Genomic DNA, 11,841 nt, shown 5'->3' on the forward strand with positions numbered 1-11,841 from the left:
ATATAATTATGCAGTGGGCGCAGAATGGGTCAGAATCACTTATGGCAGACAGAGCGCACAAGGGCAATGGACAGAGAGCGCAGTAGGCAGAAGGGAGTTACAACTATTTTTGGGAGCTGGCTCTGATACCATGTCAGGCCAGGCAGTAACTCCTCAAAGCAAAATTGATTCGTATATTATATTCTTTCAGGTTGGTCTTTATTATATACATGAAGGAGAGTCTCTTCACTTCATCTTCCGATGACTGTTCATATTACTTATTATTTATTTACATTATATTCACCCAATCCTGATGATTAGGTGTCAACAAAAACAATTGTAAATCAACATATCTTTGACTATGGTACAATTAAAAACTCCTTCTTGAGATGCTTGTCACTCCTTTTATCTTATATGGATTTGAAGTCTGGAGATGCAATATCTCTGGAGAATCATGGAGAAAGAGCAAATCCAAAATAATTTTATAACTTAGAATCTCAAAATTAAAATCAACACTCATATCTTATCCTCCTCAACAAATGAACAATTCTTCCATTAAAAGCATAGCTATGACTAGGCATTTAATATACAAGAATAAGATAAACATGGAAGACAAGAGGCTTCCCAAAATTGCTTGAAGTTCCAAAAAAACTACCTACAACTCAAGCAAGGATGTCCTAAAGATGTCAACTCTTCGTTAAGTCATTGAAGAATAAAGGGATAGATCATTTTGAATAATAACAATAATATTAAAAACATTATTACATCTAAAGTTAAGTAGAAATTGTAGTGTAAAGAAGATTTAGAGGATAATAGGAAATTAAGATATTATTAGGAGTTGATCAACCCTAATCTAGAAGATCAGAAACATTTCTCTATTTTTCCTAGCATAAAAAAAAAGGTTAATGTTGCCAAAATAAGAACAAACTCTCACAAGCTCCATGGTGAAAGTGGATGTTGAACAATTTACAAAATGTCGTGGGAAAGAAGCTACCATCTTTGTGACACTAAGAGGGTTGAAGATGAAAAACACATTGCCTTAAAATGTCCTTCGTATACCCATATCAGTGTTAAAATTCAAATACAATCTAAAATTTCTCATCATGATAATTACTTGTGAATATTATATATGTGTCCTTTTAGTATTCACTTTATTTAACTATGTCATTAAGCAATTATACCTTCAAAAACATAAATAAACAAGAGACACTAGAGATTAGGCCAGAACCCACAAGGGGAAAACCCAACAAATCTTTCCTTATAGAATCATCTTCAACAAGGGAAATCCAAGTCATAGACAATTGACAGGTACAATAAAATAACCATTCTTCTAGTGCCAAGTCCACCCTCTAGTATTCTTTAATTTTGTCAATGTTCTAGCCACAGAAACTTCATATCAATTTTAGGAAGGAGCTTTGAACTATCACATAAACCTGTCAAGAACTTTGTACAGATGTATGCCCAGAACCTTGCTTGAAGAAGAGATAAAGACTTTAGATTACTTCCTGTAGAACTTCAGAGACGTGGTAAGTCAATGTGCTCCATGAAGGAATGCGAGTAGGCCTAATATATAGCCCTATGTTCATGTGAAATAGTGCCACTTTAGCTGAGTTGACTTATCTTTTTGGAGGGCCGACTTTGCCTACTTGAGGGACAAAATTCAATTTTTCTTTCTCATAATTTTTTTCTTTTTACACAAAATCTTGACTCCAGCATGAAGGACATGCTTAACAAATTATGACCCATGTTGCACGAAACTTCTACGAACCTAGCGTTTTGGGTTGTACCTGTCCTGGAACTCTGAAACTCGGCCAAAACTCGTCTAAAACACGACCATCATGAAATCATCTACAAGAAATAATATAGACTTGGTTTTCCTTCTAAATTGTCATCTACGGGTCTTATTCCTTTTTTTCTTGCAAGATAATGTGTTATTCACTTATTTATAAATTTCATATATATATATATACATGATGTTTAGGTCAACATTTCAGCTGACATTTCCATTTTTTGGAGGTGAGGTATCTAAACGTACCCATTTCAGAAACTCTGAAACGTTTCAGCACTTCGTGCAACTTAGATTAAGACAAACTATGCAATATGAAGACCAAAACTAGTTACAATTTCAACAATTAGATCACAATTTTAAACTATTTGTCATAGTATTAACCTTCCTAACCTTCTAATTCATCAAAACTATGGTGATCTTGGAACGTTCCTCTTATTGCTTTTCAAACAAAAAAATAAAATTAAAAAGAATACAAGTAATTCCTTACCCTTTTTTAAGGTCTGATAGACCAAATCTGGTCTCAATGGATGTTAACCATTATCATCATCGTTATCAGTTGAAAAAGGGTCAATGGTTACTCCCAAATGAGCAAAAATATTCATTTCAAGTCCTTTCTAAATCTTTTGAACCAGGCTAATTGTCTTAACACTTGCAAAAATTCTTATTCGCTATAGCAATACAACTCAAGTTATGACATCTAATTGGGTGGTTTTTTCCTACTGGTTAGCATCATTCCTTGATTTGCAAAGAACTCTGACAGTTGCTTGCATCTCTGTAGCAGTAACCAAAACTAAATGATATGAACCTTTCTTCAAGGTGAAAAGGCTTCTTCAGCCAAAGCTTGGAATCAACAGTATTTAACTTTCCCCTTATTATGACTTGTGAATCTCCTGCCACTAAGAAACAAAAAAAAACAATGTTGCTGCCTGCAGGCCTATGCAAGCCACTTCTCCCTCAAAAGTATTTGAATTCACTTCCCAGTACTGATAAAAATACAAAATGATTTTCCCGTTACTATCTCTTATGAGCCAACCTTCCCCTACTCCCATTTGGAATTCTTGATTTCCACGGCTTTCTTCCTACTTGCCACATTATCAGGGATCAATTTATCAGGGGGACTTGCCAACTGTCTAAAGTCTTTTATCTCCTGTTGGTTAACCTCGTCCACTTTAATCTGGAGCAAGGGAGCTGTCTAACAGATTGCTGCCGGAATTCTCTGCAAGACTCCAGATGCTGAAGTCTGTCTTTGATAATTCTGTGATCTCTCCAAACATATTTTTCAACAAGTCATTGATGGGACCATACTCCAAATCCCCTTTAATCTCTTAGACTTCCAAGGTACTTGCCAACTTCCTACCAAATAAATGACTGCGTTTGGGTAACACCAATTTATCTCAAACAGATTGAAAATTCCTCCCCAAATCTGCCAAGCAAAAATAAAGCTGATTTGTAAGTGATTTGCATTTTCATCCTGCCCCTCGCATAAGACACGTCTTGTGGGGCCTTCGAAACCTCTCTTCCTCGGTTGGTCTTCAGTGAGAATCTTCCCTCTAACAGCTAGCCACAAGAAGGCTTTGGCTTTTGGCCAAACATTCTTAATCCGTAATTTTTCCAAAATAGTTTCCATTATTTCTTTCCATGTTATTTTTCCTTTCTCTGCTAGAAATGGAGATATATTGGTTTATATCCAAAGCCACCAGACAAAACAGAAGGAAAAAGGAACGGGGTTGGCAGCATGAGATGCCCAGGTAGCAGCCCCGGAAGTGTCTCCCAGAAGTTTTCCCTTTCACAAAATAGGGATTTGGAGGGGTGGGGGGAAACAGGTGGTGTTAGCGAATATTTGTTTCCTAATGCTCAAGGATCGATTTTTTGTAACAGTGGGTTTATAAAAATCTAATCCCCAAGAATCCATTTTTTGTAACAGTAGAAACACTGTTGCAGCTGCCACAAACGCCCAATAGCTTGTAATCTAAGGTGACTTAACAGGGCTTTCTTTATAGGCCCAAAAATCAATGGCCCTTCTCAGTAAAGTAGGGAGCATATGTATCTTGGCCTCACCTGCACAGTGTCTGCCATAGAACTTAAACGTCTACATCATTTCATAGATTTTCCTTTGTCGAAGATGAGATCTACCTCCCCAAATGAATGCTTGAACTTCATTATTTACCTTAATCAAGAATATTAGTTTCCTAATCCTCAAGGATCAATTTTTTGTAACAGTGGGTTTATAAAAATCTAATCCCCAAGGATCCATGTTTGTAACAGTGAGTTTATAAAAGCATAACCTTAGAGATGGATGTAGAAACACTGTTGCACTTGCCACAAACGCCCAATAGCTTGTAATCCAAGGTGACTTAACAGGACTTTCTTTATAGGCCCAAAAATCAATGGCCCTTCTCAGTAAAGTAGGGAGCATATGTATCTTGGCCTCACCTGCAGTGTCTGCATAGAACTTAAACGTCTACATCATTTCATAATTTTTCCTTTGTCGAAGGTGAGATCTACCTCCCCAAATGAATGCTTGAACTTCATTATCTACCTTAATCAAGAATATTAGTTTCCTAACCCTCAAGGATCAATTTTTTGTAACAGTGGGTTTATAAAAATCTAATCCCCAAGGATCCATTTTTTGTAACAGTGAGTTTATAAAAGCATAACCTTAGAGATGGATGTAGAAACACTGTTGCACTTGCCACAAACGCCCAATAGCTTGTAATCCAAGGTGACTTAACAGGGCTTTCTTTATAGGCCCAAAAATCAATGGCCCTTCTCAGTAAAGTAGGGAGCATATGTATCTTGGCCTCACCTGCACAGTGTCTGCCATAGAACTTAAACGCCTACATCATTTCATAAATTTTCCTTTGTCGAAGGTGAGATCTACCTCCCCAGATGAATGCTTGAACTTCATTATTTACTTTAATCAAGACTATTAGTTTCCTAATCCTCAAGGATCAATTTTTTGTAACAGTGGGTTTATAAAAATCTAATCCCCAAGGATCCATTTTTTGTAACAGTGAGTTTATAAAAGCATAACCTTAGAGATGGATGTAGAAACACTGTTGCAGTTGCCACAAACGCCCAATAGCTTGTAATCCAAGGTGATGTAACAGGGTTTTCTTTATAGGCCGAAAAATCAATGGCCCTTCTCAGTAAAGTAGGAAGCATATGTATCTTGGCCTCACCTGCACAGTGTCTGCCATAGAACTTAAACGTCTACATCATTTCATAAATTTTCCTTTGTCGAAGGTGAGATCTACCTCCCCAAATGAATGCTTGAACTTCATTTTTTACCTTAATCAAGCTAAATCCTCGTCTCTCTTTTAACCTGGTTGCTTTTGCTAAATAGTAGCATTGGCCAGCTGCAGAGCATGGCAGACAGCCAGACAGACTTGCATATGCATGTACACATGCAAACATGGGTTTGTTGGAGTTACACCATTACATCCTAGAAGAAAGTCCAAAGCCTAATTAATGGAAACAAGATCTTCCACAAACAGGCTACTGCACAATGTAAAACAACACGTGGAGCGACATTTGTCCCTAATCATGGGCTTATGTTGCTAGTGCAATGAAACCAACATCACCAGTAATCCTTGCAAGAGCACATTCCATCCTTGAAATAATGAAAACGGTTTGCATCTCTCATGTAAATTTCTCGCATAGCAATCTTGGAGATGAGCTTGGTAACACTATGGCAGTTGCCACAAATGCGCAGGTTTTTTGTAATCCAAAGTGGGGTTCCAGGGCTTGTGCTTATTAGCCCAAAAGCAAGGGCCAGCTTCTCACTGTGAGTAGACAACATACTTTCCTTCACCTCCTCCTCCACATCATGTAGTACAAAATTTGTATCTGGAACATACCCCACTGCCTCCATCTTCCTTTCCAAAGTCTCCAGCATCTCATAAATTTCCTCTGATTGAGGGTGTGATCTGTCTCCCATGACAAATGCATGAACCCTATTATTTACCTCAGTACAGCTGTAACCTGGAGTCTTTTTAACCGCTCTGTCCTTCATCATTGTTCTTACCCTTGCTACATCTTCCCATCTGCCAGCTGCAGCATAGATGTTTGCCAGCAGTACATAACATCCAGCATTTTTAGGTTCTAACTCGAAAAGTTGCTCTGCTGCATATTGCCCCAGCTCAATATTGCAGTGAACTCTGCATGCTCCAAGCAAAGCACCCCACACACTCGCACCTGGTTCTAAAGGCATGGTTTTAATCAAGTCCCATGCCTCGTGTAGATGCCCAGCTCGGCCAAGGAGATCAACCATGCATGCATAATGCACTACCCTGGGAATAATGCAATAATATTGAACCATAGAATTGAAATATTGCCTGCCCTCAAGCACCAGGCCTGAATGGCTGCATGCAGACAAAAGAGAAACAAAGGTGATGTGGTTTGGCAGTATGCCCGTCATCTGCATTTGGTGAAAAAGAGAAATTGCCTCCTCACCAAGACCATGCATTCCATAGGCAGCAATCATTGCACTCCATGATACCACATTTTTTTCAGACATCTGGTCAAACAACTGGTGTGCAACCTCTAAACTGCCGCAGTTGGCATATGTGTCAATTAGGGCTGTGACTATAACAAGATTAGAGTTAAATCCACCTTTAATTATATAACCATGAATCAACTTACATTGTTTCTGCGATGCTAAATGCGCACATGCCAGGAGCACACTTACCAAAGTGACTGAGTTAGGTTTCACGTCTGCCTGTTGCATCTGATGAAATAGGGCTAAGGCATCACTAGCAAGCCCATTTTGGGAATACCCACCAATCATTGTACTCCAGGAAATTATATTTCTGTTAGACATTTTATGGAACAATTGGCGTGCAATCTCTATAACCCCACATTTAGCATACATATCTATGAGAGCGTTCAGCACACAAACATCTGACTCAAAGTATCTTCTAATTATGCAATCATGGATCAACTTGCCTTGTTCCAGAACCCCTAAATGGGCACATGCCTGGAGAACAATTACCATAGTGCAAGAGTCTGAAGTAACATCTGCCTGTTGCATTTGATAAAACAGTTTCAAGGCCTCATTGGCTTGCCCATTCTGGGTATACCCAACAATCAACGAATTCCAAGAGACCACATTTCTTGTAGACATTTTTTCAAACAAAAAACGTGCAAGATCTACTCTTCCACATTTGGAATACATGTCTATTAAGGTATTTACTACAAAGACATCCGATTCAAACCCAGTTTTAATTACATAGTTATGTATGAGCTTGCCTTGTTGTAGACCTCCTAATTCGCTGCATGCCTGTAGCACACTTGCCACTATCATAGAATCAGGTATAATGTTTTCTAGTTGCATTCGACAATAAAGTGCCATACCCTCATTGGCATATCCACTCTGAGCATACCCCGCAATCAAAGCACTCCATGATATCGCATCCCTTACAGTCATCTTCTCAAACAACTGGCGTGCATCCTCTATACTCCCACACCTAGAGTACATGGATACCAGCGAATTCCCTATAGAAACATCCAACTTAAACTCATTTCGTATAATGTAACCATGAAACGACTTGCCTTGCCGCAGAGCTCCTAAATGGGCACATGCCTGTAACATGCCCAGCAGAGTAACGGAATCTGGCGTCACAACTTCTGAATGCATTTCATTAAAAAGCATGATCGCCTCCAGGTCAAACCCATTCTGAGCATACCCACCAATCATCGCATTCCAGGACACCACATTTCTTTCAGGCATTGTGTCAAACAACTGCCGCGCATCTGCTGCACTACCACACTTGCTATACATAGCTATAAGAGAATTGCTCACAGCTACATTCAATTCTAAGCCACTCTTGATTAAAATACAATGGGTCAGCTTGCCACGGTGTAGAACTCCTAATGCAGAACTAGCCCTGAGAACGCTAACTGCAGTTACAGCGTTGGGGATTACATTTTCGAGTCTCATTTGACCAAAAACTCTCAAGGCCTCATTAACATGTCCACTCTGTCCATACCCTACGATCATGGAATTCCATGAAACAACATCTCTCTGTGGCATTCTGTCAAACACTTGTTGTGCAAGCTCTATACTTCCACATTTTGCATGCATAGCTAAGAGGGAATTGGCCACAAAGACATCCGACTCAAACCCTCTTCTGATTATATCATCATGAATCTCTTTTCCCTCTTGCAGAGCTGCCGAACCGAGCCCAGCGCAAGCCTTGAGTACCAGAGGATATGTGAAACTGTCTGCCTGTATGCCTGCCTTGGGTAGTTGTTTGTAAAGTAGAAGAGCCCTATCATACTGCCCACTCTTCACATATTCTCCCATCATAACATTCCATAGGAAAACATTCCGCTCATTCGTTTCGTCAAAGACATGGCGTGCATTGTCCATACTGAGGAACATGGCATACCTGCTCACCAGTTTTGCAGCTAGAAAAATGTTATTACTATACCCATTAATGAACATGTGGGCATGGACTTGCCCCAGTTTGTTTAAAGTGTCACATGACTGCAACAGGGAAGCATATGCATTGGTGTTGGGAAAGAATGAAATACCTGTCTCCTCCGTGCATTGAGGGTTCACTCCAGAAATGAAGCGTACATGGATATAATAAGCATTTATGTGCCTGCAACTTTTGAATTGGTCAAAAGCGCTGTGAGGATGCCTAAACAATGCCATGCGTTGTGAGAATGTAAATACAGAGCCCTTGAAACAGATTGTAGAACCGGTCTAAGAAATAATAAATTGCCTGATACATTTGTAAATTCTTCTCTTCATTTTGCTTGAAAAGCTAAAAAGATTTGGGTTGTTTCCCAGTTCCATTGCCAAGAAGGTTATCACCATTGACCCCAACTCTTTTCGAAAATGAATCAAACAAAACGTATGCACTGTCGATTGGCCACTGCATGTTGTGGTATAATCAGCTATGCAAAAGAATTGCTTCTGAAATGTTGCATAACAAGTTTGCATTTACCTTTCCATATATAAAAACATCAGTAAGTAAAGGTTAACCAAAGCGGTTCACTGATTACATTTTTCATGTGGAGAGACGTGAAGCATTTAACATGTATGAACTTTCTACACATATAGCAAACGATATTATGATAAACAGTTGGTTTGAGATAAACTTGTAATTTTAAAAGTGAAATGAAGCAAATGATATTATGATAAACATGTTGGTTTGAGATAAACTTGTAATTTAAAAATGAAAAGAAGCCGAGTGGGTGAACGATGGCATTTATTTAATTTTAAAATATTTATAAAAAAAATATAGGTTTAGTTTAACTGATAGATGAAATGTTTTTTTTAGCATTTTAAAAGTAAAGTAGACCCAAACCTCGAAATGTTCATCCAATCTTAATCATGTGATTAATCTGAAAGACTGATATCTATAAAATGTAATATTTAAGGTGGGGTTTGAAGTGAATATTAGATAAAATTTAATAATATTACATTTTAATTAGTATTTCCCTACCCTTGGCCATTATTTATTAGGTGGGGGTGGTTATAAATATTGAGTAACATATAATATTGTAATATTATTATTATTACATAATATTACATTTCAATTAGTATTTTCCCCCACCCCTAGCCATTATTTATCAGGTGGGGGTAGTTATAAATATTGGGTAACATATAATATTGCAATATTATATTTTATGTAATATTTCTCCTCACTTGATTCTCTTTTTGCATCTAAAGGCCAGTATAGAGCACATGTGTAGATGTAATGTAAGTAAACATTTGTAATGTCAACTCACTTGTAATCAATTTATTTGTAATAATTAATATAGATGTGTTCCATCTATAAATTTAATTAATAAGCAGATAATGAATCACATAGGTTGGTTCTCGACCTAATTCTTCTGATGTGATTTCTCCCGAAAATATTTTTATTCAAAATATGGATCACAAAAGCTTAAATTCGAATAAGCAGATAAAAACTTAATATTTACAATATCACAAGATTTTTAATCATGAATATTTACCATGGATATTATTAACTTCTAAGTAGGTTTTTTAACAATATTATGGACCAATACCCACAAGAGAAAGATAGAGAGGGAGAGGAAGGAAGAAAATTATAATACCACGGGCTAATACCATGGTTTATCAATATCATGAGCCATCTAGACTTTTGATTATTATGTTATGGATCTAGGCTTTTAAGTATTTTGTTACAATACCACATGTCCAAAAACTATAACTTATTTCAAAATCAAAATGTTTTATAAATACTTTATTTTAATTTAATATTATTAAAAAAATTAATTAAATCTAAGAGAAAAAAGGTTATAATTACTTTTGAGGTATATCTAAACCCTCCATCCTCAAGGCTACTAACAATATTCTCATAGATATTAAATGGAGGTTTTAATAAATTAAAAAATGAGAATACTTTTATATATACATATGTGAAATTTATATAATATAAATAATATTATAAAGAACCAGGATAGATGCATCTTAACTAAGGATCCAAGCGAAGTGAGAAAACAAAGTGATTAACAATGATAGAGGAAAGATAGTGCATGATTCTTTTAAGTTTTTTATTATTGTATTTTCTTTAACATGATTGATCCAAAATATAGGTTTAATATTTTACAACCAATTATTTTTTTTTTTTTTTTTTTTTTTTTTTTTTTTAATTTAGATACTTTCTTAAATACAATACAATGGGATCATATTTAAGAAAGAGAGTGAGATGGAAGGGGGAATAGAGTGGGGGAGAGAGACATAGAGGTGTGAGAGACACTAAGAGAGAGAAAGGAAGAGAGGGAGAAGGGGTAGAGAGGGAAGGAGAGAGATGAATTTGGAGGGAGAAAAAGAGGGAGTGAAGAACAAAGACATTAAGAGATAGAGGTGGAGAGAGAGGGAGTGACAAGGGAGAGATGAAGATGGAATGAGGGAGAGAGGAGACAAGGGAAGAGAGAGAAAAGGAGAGGATAAAGATAGGGAAAGAAGGGGAAGAGAGAGACAGGGAGACATAGATATGGAGGGGTGAGAGAGAGGAGAGAGGGAGGGAGATAGTGACAGAGTTGGAGGGTGGAGAAAGAGTGTGTGTATGATGGAGGGAGAGATGGAGGGAGGTGGGAGAAAAGGGGAGAGAGAGGAAGGAAAAAGAGAGAGGACTTGAGAGAGAGGGGAGAGAGATGGAGTTGGAAGGGGAAGAAAGACATAGAGAGAGAAAGGTGGAGAGGGAGTGGCAAGGGAGAGATGGAGAGTTTGTGTGTGTGTGTGTGTGTGAGAGAGAGAGAGAGAAGGCAACGTGAGAGAGGGAGAGGAAGAGGGAGGGAGAGAGAGGGAGATAGATATGGAGAGAGTGTGTGTATGTTTTGGGGGTGAGAAGGAGAGACAAGGGGAGATAGAGATATAGATGGGCTGGGGGAGAGGGTAGAAGAGAGAGGCAAAGAGAGGGAGGGAGGAAGAGAGATAGAAGGGAGATAGACACATAAATGGAGGGGGCAGGGAGTGAGAGAGAGAGAGAGAGAAGGGGAAGATATAGAGAGGGAAAGGAAGAGGGAGAGGTAGATAGATAGATAGATAGATATGGGGAGAGAGGGAGAGAGTGTGACATGTGTTTAGGGGGATGAGATAGAGAGACAAATAAGGAGAGATGAAGGGAGTTATAGATATAGATGGCAAGGGGAGAGAGGGAAAAAGAGAAAGATAGAGAAAGGGAGGGAGAGGTAGACAGAGAGAAATGGGGGAGAGAGGGAAGGGAAGGAAGAGAAGGAGAGGGGAAGGGAGAGAGACACAGAATGGAAGTGGAGAGAGAGGGAAGAAGAAAGAGACACAAAGACAAATACAGACATAGAAGTTATATCTAGAAAATCATGAATATTTTGGATTTTCACTTAAAATAGATGTATTGGTTTCAATGTAGTTGTTGATTTTTAATCCTATTTGATCACATGCACTATATGCATTGATTTCAATGTAGATGTCGATATATAATCTTATTTAATATCTTACACTAGATGCATTGATTTCAGTGTCGATGTTGATTTCTACGCCTATTTGATTACTTGCACAGGGTGTATTGGTTTTAGTGTAGATACTGATTTCTAATCCTATTTGATTGCTTGCA

The 11,841-nt window shown here is 37.8% G+C and overlaps 1 protein-coding gene across 1 annotated transcript; it reads right to left on the bottom strand.

Moving 5' to 3' along the window:
* Nucleotides 1-2,267: 2,267 nt before the first annotated feature.
* LOC149237708 (pentatricopeptide repeat-containing protein At3g12770-like) lies at nucleotides 2,268-8,752 on the bottom strand. Its single transcript, XM_089372759.1, has 2 exons — nucleotides 8,306-8,752; nucleotides 2,268-8,160 (listed from the first exon to the last, which is right to left on the bottom strand). The coding sequence occupies exons 1-2, from the start codon at nucleotides 8,320-8,322 to the stop codon at nucleotides 5,349-5,351; spliced, it is 2,829 nt and encodes a 942-aa protein (XP_089228885.1). The 5' UTR covers nucleotides 8,323-8,752; the 3' UTR covers nucleotides 2,268-5,348.
* Nucleotides 8,753-11,841: the final 3,089 nt, after the last annotated feature.

Source organism: Pinus tabuliformis, chromosome 8 (genome assembly GCF_031772625.1).
Source record: "Pinus tabuliformis cultivar Carrire ecotype Pingquan chromosome 8, CPIR1, whole genome shotgun sequence".
Taxonomy (NCBI): domain Eukaryota; kingdom Viridiplantae; phylum Streptophyta; class Pinopsida; order Pinales; family Pinaceae; genus Pinus; species Pinus tabuliformis.